A 13985-nucleotide genomic window follows, 5' to 3' on the forward strand; every position below is an offset into this window, starting at 1 on the left:
GCTATTACAGTGAAATAACACCATGCTATTGTTTTAGAGTGCACAATTTTGAACATGAAGTTATTAATAAACAAATTAGGCAAATTTGGGCAGTCTTGATACATTGAACAGAAATGCAATGTTTCATCGGATCAGTTTAAAACTTGGCACACTTGCCATCTAGTGGCCAAAATCAAAATTGCACCTGGCCTGGACTAATGTTACGGCCTCTTGCATCAGACAATAAAAATAAAGTACTTTCTTTTATCAGATCTAACGCGTTATATTCTCCTACATTAATTTCACATTTCCACAAACGTAAGAGTTTCCTTTCAAATGGTATCAAGAATTTGCATATCCTTGCTTCAATGCCTGTGCTATAGGCAGTTAGATTTGGGTATGTCGTTTTAAGCAAAAAAATTGAAAAGGGCAGATCCTTATTAAAACATGCACCAATTGTCTAAATACATTGGTAAATTAATCTGGATAAAGTTTCCCATAAAAACAAGAGTATGTTAAGAGGCATATATTATTTTTCAGGGACACAGATCAACCCCAATACTGGAATAAAAATGTGTTCAAACAAGATTCTCCATTGCAAGTAATTTGTCAAAACTAGTCCATCTATGCCCAGGAAAACTGCAAATGAAATGGCACTGAGAAAGTTCTGATTATTTTATAGTCATGGGCCCCACCTTGTGGTAGCAGATAGAAAATACAGATTGTAAATCAGAATCAAATTATTTATTTATTGGGGTTCAAGAATAAAAAGTTGGAGTGGTGAACATGACCACAGAACATATATACAGACATATCTACAAACTGGAATGAGCATTCATTTTCCAGACAGAAGAGGGAACAAGGGGAGCATGGAGTTCTGTTGATCTTCCTCACAGACAGCTGGCCAGGTAAGATTAGCAACTAAAAAGTACTTGAGCTAGAATAAGAACCCTAGTCCCAGAAAAGGACATTAGTAGATCCCTACCACCATATATATATATATATATATAGAATTTTATTCAGACTGGATCAGTCAAACGGCTGATAAACAAACGTATCCAGATAAAACTAAAACACAATAGCGATGCCATGATGCAGACAAAGTCAGCCAGCCATCTCTTTCCCACCCGCCAACAAGATCCTCCTCCCACCCACAGGAAGGAACATGAACCCCCCCCATTGGAAATTTGGACCAGGGAGGTTTAGGAAGCCTCCTCGTCAATCTTGGGCGCCAGGTAGTACTTGACATGGCCCATGTCAGCTATCTTGTACTCCACCACTGTCAAAGAAAAGATCAGTCAGACATCAGAAAACAATGTACAGTACCTTATAGGCTGTGTGTATGGGGTAGAGGTTAGGGGGCAGGAGCAGGTTACCTACCTAGGGGGATGTCTGCAGACATGCTGAGGATGACTGTCTTGGAGAGGGGTGTGGCCTTGGTGAAGAAGTTGAGGTAGTTGAGAGCAAAGATCAGCTGGACTGGCTCGTTCATCTCAATACTCACCTAAGAGGAAGGAATGGGAGAGAAAATATTTAATTCAACATCGAAGCTTCCTGTGATCCCAGACAAAACTGCAAATCTGTTGTCCAAGAGAACAACCTTTACCGAGCTGATGGCCATTCTGGCTGACATGTTCATTGTCCATCTGATATGCAGTTTCTCACACTTCACCCCAGGGATCAAATTATATAGGGAATAATTTGGGATACAGACCCAGGTCTCCTCCCCATACGTACTGCTTCCTCCTCCTTGTCCACGTTGCTGGTTTGGGACAGCTTGACGTTGCCAGTGCCCAGCTCTCCCGTGGCCGAGAACTTAACGCCATCCTTGGCGCAAGAGATCATGACGGCATCACCAATCTGAGACAGGTCACGGCAGATACGGGCAAACTCCCCCGATGGCATCTTGACCACACAGCTGTACTCCTGCTCCTAGAGGGTAAGAGAGGGGTGAGAACGTGACAACCAACATGGCATGGTCTGGTGACAAGTGACAAACGCTACTGCCACAAGTATGGTTCAAATAGCACACTCTACAGAGAAGTTTAGAACTTTTACTTAATGGAATATTGGGAGAACACTTACTGGGATTCCCAACTGTTCTACATCGAGATCCATCAACTTCATCTCATAGTCCGACACTTTCTCCTGGTCTAAGAGAAGAACAGGTTAACACTGACATCTAATTAAACATGAAATACATGACCAAGCATATATGATAGCAGTGGTTACCATGGGTCCTGGGAATTCAAGTCGTCCTAATACAGGTACAACTCTTCTATCATTCCAGCTGCAAAATGAAATATCCCTACTGTAAAAGTATAGATATTGCTTGATGGATAAAGGTACTCACTGAGTGTCTCGAAGACTAGGGCAAGTGTGTCTGCGTTGTCCTCTGCTCTGAGAGTGATGATGTCCTCATTCCCAGCACACTTCAGGATCTTTGACATACTAGGAGGGAGAGTGGTAGACCAGTCATATTTTCACTCAAAAAAAAGCTTGCTGAAGCACAAAATATGAAAATTGATTTGATATGCTTTGTTTATACGGCAATATTTTTATTAGCATATTTAAACCTTCTCTATCCATAGGCTGTGTATGTCAATCAAATGCAATTTTGGTTAGGCCGTCATGACACTGCACGGAGCACCATTGTCTAGAAGCTCTGCTACACGTCAGTGGCTAAATTATACATAAGCATTTATGAGATAATATACAAAGTGATTTCATATAGCTGGTAAACGTGATCGTATGCTCCATTTAGCAAACAGCCAACTTCAAACAATAGTGACTGACGTCACCTGAACTTGGCGGGTTCGCGAAATTCCCGCCAATTCCCGTCACTTTCAAAAGGCGGCTTTATTACATGCATGTTACGCTGCAACCGGTCGACAGTTTTCCAGGAAAAACATTGTCTACAAACTTTTAACTTCTGAAAATAACACGAGGCGTTGCACGAGACTTGAACGTCTAAAATGTCCTCACCACAGTAAAAAGTAGAATACTAAAGCCACGCCAACAAAAGAACATGGTTAACTTAGCTTACTAGCGACAATAAAATCTTAAACTAGTTACCTCCCTGCTAAACTAACGACATTATTGTTCTCTAGGCAAAGTAACTAACCTTGACAATCATGCTGTCATACTCCAAATCAGTTCCACTAACCTGCTAAGATTGACTCCCATTGCGAGGTTGCGGTCACAACGGTAGGAGTCGAATCCGTCGCTGCGGAGAGTGAGCTGAACTAGGGAGACGTGGGACGAGTCCATACTCTGAAGAGAGATACCCGACGAGCTCACGTCCCAACAGGCCTCCGTGATCAGGTCCTTCAGAGCCTCCAAAACCTTCTTCAGGATGGATCCCTGTACCAAGCGAGCCTCAAACATTGTCGAGTCTGTTTGTATGTAGTAGAAATACAAAATTATTTCCTGAGACTTTCTCCTTCAACTTTGGTCCTGCAGTCTAAAAATGCAGGCTTGGATAAAAAAAAATGTAAAAAAGAGCTCCCTTCCTCGCTTCTCAAAATGCGACAAGAGTTCTCTCTTCTCTAGTTGGAGGGGAAACGGTCTGTTGATCACAAACGCGCGCTAACGTGTCGTTTTAAGCGTCAATCGTCATTTCCGTTTAATAATGGACGCCTTCGGCTCCTCCCACTGAAGAAATTGAGGCACAATAATCTCTATCTTTATAGTTTTAGGCACTTGTTCATACGCATACGTTGATCCAAAATGGTATATGTTACAACCTATTTTCAAAATAAGGAAGTTCGATGGCGCCAAATGTTCTCCAGGTTAATTTTCAAAACAGTAAAATGACTCCGATATTTCAACCGTAGCTATGTATACATGTTCTCTGGTTTTACTTTATTTGACTCATATTACTTTAACCCATTTGTTTGAGTGATATGCAACTGTCTATGCGCTGCTGCATTAGGTTTGTCTGAGCTTTCCCAGCTTGCATTTTTTGGGGGACTTTGTCATTAATTCCTATGTTTTGTTGCAAACAGTCCATGCACCATTCAAATGTATTACATTTGTCATTAAGAGAAACTATAGCTTCCATATTCAGCATACAATTGTTTAAAAATGGATTTCCCCAAATAGACAACCATATTTTATATATGTGATTGGTGGCCTACCTCTAACCTATATACCTGCCATTCCAGAATTCCTGGCCCTACAGATGTTAACATTGGTTATTGAATGAAATAAGTAAACATTGAAAATCAATTATTTTATTGAAGCACACAACCATTTGATTTGCCACTCATCTCAAGTTTCACGTGTATAAAATGGATGAACACAGAGCATGTCATTTCTCCCCTGAGAGTATTCAATACAGTGACTCATGTTAGACATGGGGGTAAAACATTTGGGACACTTAAGGTTGGATGGATATATATTAGCATGATCTTAGAAACAGAATCTATCGAACAGCAACCTGAGCTCTTGGAATGTTTGAAATTAACTGCCAATATCACACCATTGATGGATGTCTGTGTTCTTATTCTTTGTGTAATATATCAAATTATACTGGCACTACCATATTAGGACGGTTATATGTGATATAACTCAGGACAGAGTAGGGTACATTCTACACATTCTTATATCACAAGGTTGCTAAGCACTGGGCAGGGTGTAGTTGGGTTGCTAGGCGCTGGGCAGGATGTAGTTGGTAGCCATGGCAAGGACTGGCGCTCCGGTGGGTACACCGGGGAAGGGGCCACTAGAGCCAGCGATGTCGATGTGAGAGTATGGCAGAGGACTGCCAGAGTCCACACCATACTAATGGAGAGAAACAAACAAACAAACAAACACAGATTATGTTCGATCCAGGGCTGTGAAAAGAGCTGGAGCATTGTGTGTCTGTGTGGTGTGGGATGTGTGTGTACCTTGTCCAGCCCAGAGGCCATGATGAGGAAGGCAGCGGGGGTCTGATGTCCGCGGGGTGTAGCAGAGGATGGCAGGTTGTTGCTCTGCAGAATCTCCTCGTACTCAGACTTCCCCTTATGGAAGTCATAGTCCTCACGCCTGATACTGGACACCTCAAACAGATCACCCAGCACCTCCCCCGCTACACAGAGGGAGAAAGAAATAGGACTAACAGGTTAAACCATGTCCAACCCAGAAAACCCACATTCAGACCTGTAAACCCTGGTTTGAATGAATAGTATCCTGTATGTACAGTGGGGCAAAAAATAATTTAGTCAGCCACCAATTGTGCAAATTCTCCCACTTAAAAAGATGAGGCCTGTCATTTTCATCATAGGTACACTTCAACTATGACAGACAAAATGCGAGAAAAAAAATCCAGAAAATCACATTGTAGGATTTTTAATGAATTTATTTGCAAATTATGGTGGAAAATAAGTATGTGGTCACCTACAAACAAGCAAGATTTCTGGCTCACAGACCAGTGACTTCTTCTTTAAGAGGCTCCTCTGTCCTCCACTCGTTACCTGTATTAATGGCACCTGTTTGAACTTGTTATCAGTATAAAAGACACCTGTCCACAACCTCAAACAGTCACACTCCAAACTCCACTATGGCCAAGACCAAAGAGCTGTCAAAGGACACCAGAAACAAAATTGTAGACCTGCACCAGGCTGGGAAGACTGAATCTGCAATAGGTAAGCAGCTTGGTTTGAAGAAATCAACTGTGGGAGCAATTATTAGGAAATGGAAGACATACAAGACCACTGAATCTCCCTCGATCTGGGGTTCCACGCAAGATCTCACCCCATGGGGTTAAAATGATCGCAAAAATTCCAGAACCACACGGGGGGACCTAGTGAATGACCTGCAGAGAGCTGGGACCAAAGTAACAAAGCCTACCATCAGTAACACACTACGCCGCCAGGGACTCAAATCCTGCAGTGCCAGACGTGTCCCCCTGCTTAAGTCAGTACATGTCCAGGCCCGTCTGAAGTTTGCTAGAGAGCATTTGGATGATCCAGAAGAAGATTGGGAGAATGGCATATGGTCAGATGAAACCAAAATATAACTTTTTGGTAAAAACTCAACTCGTCGTGTTTGGAGGACAAACAAGAATGCTCATTGCATCCAAAGAACACCATACCTACTGTGTGAAGCATGGGGTGGAAACATCATGCTTTGGGGCTGTTTTTCTGCAAAGGGACCAGGACGACTGATCCGTGTAATGGAAAGAATGAATGGGGCCATGTATCGTGACATTTTGAGTGAAAACAACCTTCCATCAGCAAGGGCATTGAAGATGAAACGTGGCTGGGTCTTTCAGCATGACAATGATCCCAAACACACCACCCGGGCAACGAAGGAGTGGCTTCGTAAGAAGCATTTCAAAGTCCTAGAGTGGCCTAGCCAGTCTCCAGATCTCAACCCCATAGAAAATCTTTGGAGGGAGTTGAAAGTCCGTGTTGCCCAGCAACAGCCCCAAAACGTCACTGCTCTAGAGGAGATCTGCATGGAGGAATGGGCCAAAATACCAGCAACAGTGTGTGAAAACCTTGTGAAGACTTACAGAAAACATTTGACCTCTGTCATTGCCAACAAAGGGTATATAACAAAGTATTGAGATAAACTTTTGTTATTGACCAAATACTTATTTTCCACCATAATTTGCAAATAAATTCATAAAAAAATCCTACAATGTGATTTTCTGGATTTTGTTTTCTCATTTTGTCTGTCATAGTTGAAGTGTACCTATGATGAAAATTACAGCCCGCTCTCATCTTTTTAAGTGGGAGAACTTGCACAATTGGTGGCTGACTAAATACTTTTTTGCCCCACTGTATATGTATGCATGTGCGGAGCGTCTCACCTTTCTGCCACTGCCGGGCATTGCCAGAGCGTTGGGCAGCTCCGTTGTCCATGATGATCTAAAAGGGGACAAAGTTTAAACAAAATTGTCACCATGGCCAGTGTGTTGTATTGTACTGTGTGTGTGTATGGTAGAGTACAGTGTGTATATGGTCCAGTCCTCACAGAGTAGTTTGGTCCCATGGCTCTGATGGCATGTCCTGTCAGAGTGGCAATGGTAAACAGCTGAGGAGACACCTCACATACCGCCTGGAAAGAGGAGATAGAGGGTATTATTACACTTGACTAAACATCCTGCCAAGAAATGAAACTTTAAACCTAATTTTACATGGTCATCAACAGCTATCCCCTATAATGCTGCATGCAAACATATTCAGTGACACCTGTTTTGGGACTTAAACAGATATACGCACACATTAAAGGTCTTGCCCCTTGACCTGGAAGGCGTATAAAGTCACTGACTGACAGTCAGTCAGTTTTTGACAGGAAGAGGTGAGATTAAGGTGACAGAATGGGTTGGACATGAGAAACAGAGGGAGAGAAGAGGGAATAGAGTTGTGTATTCTCACTTTCTCCTTCATTTCACAGAGCAGGTCGACCATCACCATGCGTCCCTCAGCGTCCGTGTTCCCCACACGAACTCTGCGACCCGCACGGGACACCACCAACTCATCAGCTACGTAGCAGTCTGAAAGAAGAGAACCACAACACACAACCCTTAAACCCTCATTCAGTCAGAGAGAGACAACACAGAGAGAGATAGGAGAGAGGGAAGACACCAACTGTACACTCATTAGGTGAAAACTATAGAAATAGAATAATAAAAATAGATTTTCATATAAGATTCTATTTGTGAAACCCCTACGTCATCACACTGACCTGAGCCCACGCTGTTCCTGACCATCGCCATGGCACCGACCACCTTCAGATGCTTAGGCTTGAGTTTGGCCAGGACCTGACAGGACAGAACAGAGCTACATGTTAGCAGGAGTAGCAGACTATTTGAGGGACTATGAAACATCTCTAACTACCATCCTCTAGTGATAACTAAATAGTGTCAAAGTGCTAGTTGTTGAACCTGGAAGAACCCAGCCACGGCAGCAGCACCACACTTGTCTCTGTGCATGCCAGCCATGAAGCCACCAGCCTTGATGTCAGCTCCACCGGTGTCATAGGTGATGCCCTGAGAGAAACACACACAAACATGTTACATCCAAAAACATGTTCATGACATGATGAGAACACCCCACCCTTTATCATCTTCCCCTCTTCCACACTCTCCCTCTCACCTTGCCGACCAGCATCAGTGTGTGTTGGACTGGTCCTTCTCCACAGTACTGCAGCTTGATCACTCTGGCCTGGTGACGAGGCACAGCTATAAGAGACAAACACACGGATGAAAAACAGGTTCAAATACATGTGAATTTGAGTATCTGGTATTTAAAATACTTTTCTCTGTGTATTTGAGTATTTTCAAATAAACAGCCCAAAACAAGTACTTTTATTTTGAGTATTTGAATGGTTATTTGTAAAAAACAGATAGAATATAAAAAATTGAGAGCATTTTCAAATACATGGGAGTGTATGAGTATTTTCAAATATTCAACTACTATTCAAATAAGAGATCTGAATACTTACTGTGAATGTATGTAAAAGTAATTGAGATATTTGAACCCAGGTCTGACACACACACTTACCATTGGCACAGCGGTTGACCGCAGCGAGGCAAGGGTACTCCTTCTCCAGCACCTTCAGATCACTCACCACATCTACCTGAGAAAGACAGGGTGGTTCAGCTTCATCACATTAACATATTAGTGAAATACATGAGACAAGTAGAGTTTAGATATGCTGGCACTACTAAAGGCTGGTACAGAATGGAGAGCTCATCTGGGTAAAGTCATATTCCCAAAAAATAAAGGTGATTGCATCTCCGAAAAAGACTTGCAACAAAGCTTTGACAAAGACCGATTGAGGTCGAAACAGATCAGCTTTTTTAACTAATAAAAAAAGCACCTGAATCACAAAATCACTTTGTTGTTGCTGTCTTTTTGGGAGATAGAAATCACCTTTTCCTTTTTGGATGTATGAGAAAATCATCTCTCACCTGCACTGGGCTGTCCTTAAAGAGGGCCTGGATGTACTCAGCTACACGAGGAGCAGCCATCCTCTCAGGATCGGACCCTCCTATGTCGCGGCAAGCCAGCCTGGAGAAAGAGAGAGATGGGGTAGTCGGCAGAAGAGAGAAAGATTGCTTTTTTAAAAACTAACAAAAACCTTTTTTTTCTCAGATCTAATACATTTAAAAACCTCTCCCCATAAGAGGGATCACTAAGTTGTGAAAATGTGTGTGTGTGACCCACCGTCCACTCTCCAGAGCAGAGGCCAGATCCACCAACTCCTTCCCCTGGGCCTCCTGGTCCACCCACAGCCCCAGAACACACACCTTATACTGGCTAGGCTTCACAGACGCCTCCCTCACTTCCAGAGGCTGAGAGAGAGAAGGAAAAAGAGAGAGGGAGAAAAAGAGAGAATAAATGTCAGCACCATATTTGGTGCAAGATAATTGATTTTCTAGAGCTCCATATGTGTGCAAAGTTTATTTGAATAAGGGTCTAGGGGTTTATGGGCACAGGAGTGCCTGAAAGTTCTTCGGGTCGAAACGTTGCACAATAAAAAACAACTATGGGAGCATTAATCAGTGTACTGGTATCTAATTCTGTTTTTCATAGGATAGTTCTCACCATGTAGAGGGCGTGCAGGGCACCTAGGGCAGCCACCAGGGTGCTCCTGTCATAGCTGCTATGGCGAGGACAGACCAGAAGGGGGCGCTGCATGCCTGCTTTCATGGCCCTGAAGAAACACCCATACAGTATATGGTAATGAATGGGAAACACACACACACAGCGTAACCTCTTGATACCATTTGTGTGTGTGGTGTTGACTGACCTCTTGATGCCATTAACAGCTGCGTCACTGAAGCGTCTGACATCATCGTAGTCCCGGTTAACAGGCCCGGTGGACGCAAACACCAAGCGGTTACCAGGCAACCCCGGAACCTTCAACACCACCACCTCATCTCCCAGACCACAATCCACCTAGAGAAAGGAGAGAGATGAGGAGGAAAAATGAGGGGAGAGGAAAAAGTAGGGCTATATTCATCTATCTATATGTTGTTGTGTGACTCACAGAGCTGTAGTCCAGCAGAGGTGCTTTCAGACATTGCAGCTCCTTGGGCAGCGTGTCATAACTCTGCGTCACCAAGACTATTCCATCATAACTGGAGAGAACACAGTTAGATCTCTCTCACTCACACACACACACACACACACACTTAATACTCACTTCTGGCTCTTACAGTCAGTGGTCCACTCGATGGGCTGGACACTATAGACAGTGGTGGAAAAAGTACCCAATTGTCATACTTGAGTAAAAGTAAAGATACCTTAATAGAAAAATGACTCAAGTAAACGTGAAAGTCACCCAATAAAATACTACTTAAGTAAAAGTATTTAGTTTTAAATATACTTAAGTATCAAATTTAAAAATGTAATTTGTAAAATATACTAAAGTACCAAACGTAAAAATAAAAATAATTTCACATTCCTTATATTAAGCAAACCAGAGGGCACAATGTTTAAAAAAAAATATTTTAGGGATAGCCAGGGGAAACTCCAAAACTCAGACATTTACAAACAAAGCATGCGTGTCCACCAGACCAGAGACAGTAGGGATGACCTGGGATGTTCTCTTGATTAAGTCTGAACTGTCCTACTAAGCATTCGAAATGTAGCTAGTACTTTTGCGTGTCAGGGAAAATGTATGGAGTAAAATTACATTATTTTAATTAGGAATGTAGTGGAGTAAAAGTGGTCAAAAATGTAAAGTAAAGATGCCCCCAAAAAACTACTTAATTAAGTAGTACTTTAAAGTATTTTTACCTTAGTACTTTACACTTCTGACTATAGAGAAAAACATTAATTACAGCTCAATATTACTGGTCTTGAAGGTCCAACTCACAAACCTGGTCCCAGATTTGTATGTGACCTTGTCAACCCCATTGCTGTCATTGTCAAGTCAAACATTGTTAAGCATGATAATGAATGACAAGGAGTTGGAAATCATTATAGTACACACTGAATCTCTGGTTACCAACTCAGAATAATACAGTGAGCTGTTTTGACTGCAGAGAAAGGTGAGATAATGTATTGCTTTGCTTTCCTGTCTGGTATTCTCTGCTGCAGGGTTAGCGATTTCACTGAGACTGTGTCAAAGTCTGTTTTGCAGAGAAACCTTTGGCCTCTAGATAATCTGCAAGGCTCGTATATACTCGGACTGTTAAGACTCCCTGGTTATCTCTAAAGGCACACATAGTCAAGGGGACATCGCAATACTCTAAAGCAGCCCTTTTGCTTTTACCTGCCCAATTCATCCACAACGCACAAGGAACAGAGACCTTTGAGATCCACTTTATGTTGAGTTGCAGACCATACGAGTCCGACTCAGTATTTACGTATCTAGCCATAGAACGAACCATGCCTTCAGATTGAAATGGAAGGGGTGTTCTAAAGACCAGTGTTACTTTTCTCTCACCCTCCCTTTCCTGTAATGTGGAGATTCATGCCTTTGTCACAAGAATAACATGTCATGTGGGGAGACTATTATATCTCCAAAAACAAGGAACACGATCTAGGAACAGAAAGTGAAAATGGCAGATTATATATTTTTTGCCATAGGCCAAGACAAACTGGGCTGTAATAAAAAAAGCTAGTTCGTAGCTACTTGAATGCAAAATTGCAACTATCTTGCTAATCAGCCTGTCTGTAAAAACAATAGACCGTCCTTGCGAATTGATCAAGTGGATTTAAATATGCATTGCAATCCTGTCGAACAAAGCCACGGCTCAAGAAGTTAGTTCGCTCATTCATACCAGATAACAATTGATCCTGCACACATGTATTTCACAAAGTACATTTTCTGACCGAATCTTTGCACGGAAAACAGCTAAATACATGAATCCGTAAGCTTACCGGGCACACATTGCTGTCCTTCCGACGTCTAGAGGGAAAGAGACAGCAAGCTGACAGAACGAAGCCTCCTTCTGGTTGATCACCTGATTTATCAACGTTCTTTAAATTTAATCATGGGAATTGTAGTTTATACATAGCAATTACTTATCGTCTCGGTCGCGGAAATGTATGCAGATTATCCATAGAAATTGTTCAGATAATCAATTGTAAGTGTTACTTATGATGCACATGCTAGAGAGCATTGACCTTTGATCTCACATACTGTGAGCACTGAGTGACAGTATCCAGTAAACTAAACTACAAACACTGGCCAGGAAGTGCACTTCTGTGCATATCTGTTCCGTAGACAAACTAGCAAGGCGAGTTTATTGAGCTTCGGTCCAAAGTGCAATAATGAGACGATTTACAAGACGTTTGACCTGATTTATATGATATCGGTAAAAACCAGCTACTTTTCATTGACTAGATTGTATTAGCAGATTTTGGTTGTGCAACGTAGAGTATATGTTGCTGGCTGCGTAATGTATACACCAGTTCCACAGCATAGGGAGAAGGGGTTAATTTGGGATTGGGCACAAGCGTTACAAGTGTTGTGGTCCTCAGTGCTTGACTTCAGCAAGAACTCAGCGGAGTTGACTACTGGCACCTAAAATGTTCTACTGCTTGAGCTCCTGTTCCTCTAATAGAATAGGAACTCATAAGTATTGTGAAGCTCCTGCACCATAATGAACTGTTCCTGTATATGTGTGTGTTTCAGAGAGGTGACGTGGTTGAGTGTCAGATAGACCAGCTGGGGGTAATAGCAACAATGTTGTCTAACCTATGACTCCTGAAGCAGCCAGCCCATTGGTCAGCTCTTTTTTAATCAACCAATCATTATGATTGATAGATTCAGCTCTCTTTTGGACCGAAGTGGCATTATTCTACTGTACTGTAAATCAGGTCACAAATCCAAGAAATGTTTTGTGTGTAAATTCTGTCATGTTGCATATATTTTGTGGAATGTTTGTAGATTTGACTAGATTACTTATCAATTCAAGCTCTGTGTGTGTTCGGTGATCATTCTTATACAAAACATGTTGTCATACTAAAATACCACTCACATGGCTAAATGCATGACGAGTCTTTATAGAAGTCAAGTGTGCTATAACAATGTTTCCATCCCAAATGGCACCCTATTACCTACATGACCACAGACCAAAAGTAGTGCACTATATAGGGAATAAGGATGCCATTTGTGATGGAAACAGTGTCATGAAGAATATATTTGTACCTAGACAATTAGATTAAGCAGGACTACCATTAATAATTATGATAAATATTCATGGGGGTCATTATGACTCATATCACTGTTATATTTCTTTGACAATAGATATACTCAGTGGTCAGTTTATTTAGGTACACATTTTACTGAGTTAAATGAAATACATTCATTAGGCCCTAATCTATGGATTTCATATGACTGGGAATACAGACAGGCAACTGTTGGTCACAGATACCTTAAAGAAAAGGTAGGGGTATGGAACTGAAAACCAGTCAGTATCGGGCGTGACCACCATTTGCCTCATGCAGCGCAACACAACTCCTTCGCATAGAGTTGATCAGGCTGTTGATTGTGGCCTGTGGAATGTTGTCCCACTCTTCAATGGCTGTGCGAAGTTGCTGGATATTGGCAGGAACTGGAACACGCTGTTGTACAAGTCGATCCAGAGCATCCCGAACAGGCTCAATGGTTGACATGTCTGGTGAGTATGCAGGCCATGGAAGAACTGGGACATTTTCTGCTTCCAGGAATTGTGTAAATCAAATCAAATCTTATTTGTCACATAGACATGGTTAGCAGATGTTAATGCGAGTGTAGCGAAATGCTTGTGCTTCTAGTTCCGACAATGCAGTAATAACCAACAAGTAATCTAACTAACAATTCCAAAACTACTGTCTTATACACAGTGTAAGGGGATAAAGAATATGTACATAAAGATATATGAATGAGTGATGGTACAGAGCAGCATAGGCAAGATACAGTAGATGGTATCGAGTACAGTATATACATATGAGATGAGTATGTAAACAAAGTGGCATAGTTAAAGTGGCTAGTGATACATGTATTACATAAGGATGCAGTAGATGATATAGAGTACAGTATATACGTATGATTATGAGATGAATAATGTA

At 41.9% G+C, this 13985-nt stretch overlaps 2 protein-coding genes across 2 annotated transcripts; both read right to left on the reverse strand.

Annotated features, from left to right (window-relative positions):
* Nucleotides 1-708: 708 nt before the first annotated feature.
* LOC115140206 (proliferating cell nuclear antigen-like) lies at nt 709-3555 on the reverse strand. Its single transcript, XM_029678406.2, has 6 exons — nt 3146-3555; nt 2333-2430; nt 2065-2132; nt 1717-1911; nt 1360-1483; nt 709-1258 (listed from the first exon to the last, which is right to left on the reverse strand). The coding sequence occupies exons 1-6, from the start codon at nt 3364-3366 to the stop codon at nt 1182-1184; spliced, it is 783 nt and encodes a 260-aa protein (XP_029534266.1). The 5' UTR covers nt 3367-3555; the 3' UTR covers nt 709-1181.
* A 643-nt stretch (nt 3556-4198) lies between these two features.
* zgc:152830 (uncharacterized protein LOC767682 homolog) lies at nt 4199-11889 on the reverse strand. The gene is made up of 16 exons (XM_029678405.2): nt 11811-11889; nt 10126-10167; nt 9970-10060; nt 9730-9878; nt 9525-9633; nt 9144-9271; nt 8888-8987; nt 8478-8553; nt 8070-8155; nt 7859-7963; nt 7660-7735; nt 7350-7468; nt 6946-7029; nt 6782-6839; nt 4872-5053; nt 4199-4764 (listed from the first exon to the last, which is right to left on the reverse strand). The coding sequence occupies exons 1-16, from the start codon at nt 11819-11821 to the stop codon at nt 4630-4632; spliced, it is 1551 nt and encodes a 516-aa protein (XP_029534265.1). The 5' UTR covers nt 11822-11889; the 3' UTR covers nt 4199-4629.
* Between the last annotated feature and the right edge of the window lie 2096 nt (nt 11890-13985).

This window comes from Oncorhynchus nerka, linkage group LG13 (assembly GCF_034236695.1).
Source record: "Oncorhynchus nerka isolate Pitt River linkage group LG13, Oner_Uvic_2.0, whole genome shotgun sequence".
Lineage (NCBI taxonomy): Eukaryota > Metazoa > Chordata > Actinopteri > Salmoniformes > Salmonidae > Oncorhynchus > Oncorhynchus nerka.

What these genes read in the sequence shown, in the direction of transcription:
- zgc:152830 (XM_029678405.2), bottom strand. An exon ending in CACTGATGCTGGTCGGCAAG is followed by an intron (nt 7,964 to 8,069) that starts GTGAGAGGGAGA and finishes TGTTTCTCTCAG; the next exon opens with GGCATCACCTATGACACCGG. An exon ending in CCGTGGCTGGGTTCTTCCAG is followed by an intron (nt 7,736 to 7,858) that starts GTTCAACAACTA and finishes CTGTCCTGTCAG; the next exon opens with GTCCTGGCCAAACTCAAGCC.
- LOC115140206 (XM_029678406.2), bottom strand. Translation starts at nt 3,366, where the DNA reads ATGTTTGAGGCTCGCTTGGTACAGGGATCCATCCTGAAGAAGGTTTTG. An exon ending in ATGGGAGTCAATCTTAGCAG is followed by an intron (nt 2,431 to 3,145) that starts GTTAGTGGAACT and finishes TCTCCCTCCTAG; the next exon opens with TATGTCAAAGATCCTGAAGT. An exon ending in GTCTGCAGACATCCCCCTAG is followed by an intron (nt 1,259 to 1,359) that starts GTAGGTAACCTG and finishes TTTCTTTGACAG; the next exon opens with TGGTGGAGTACAAGATAGCT.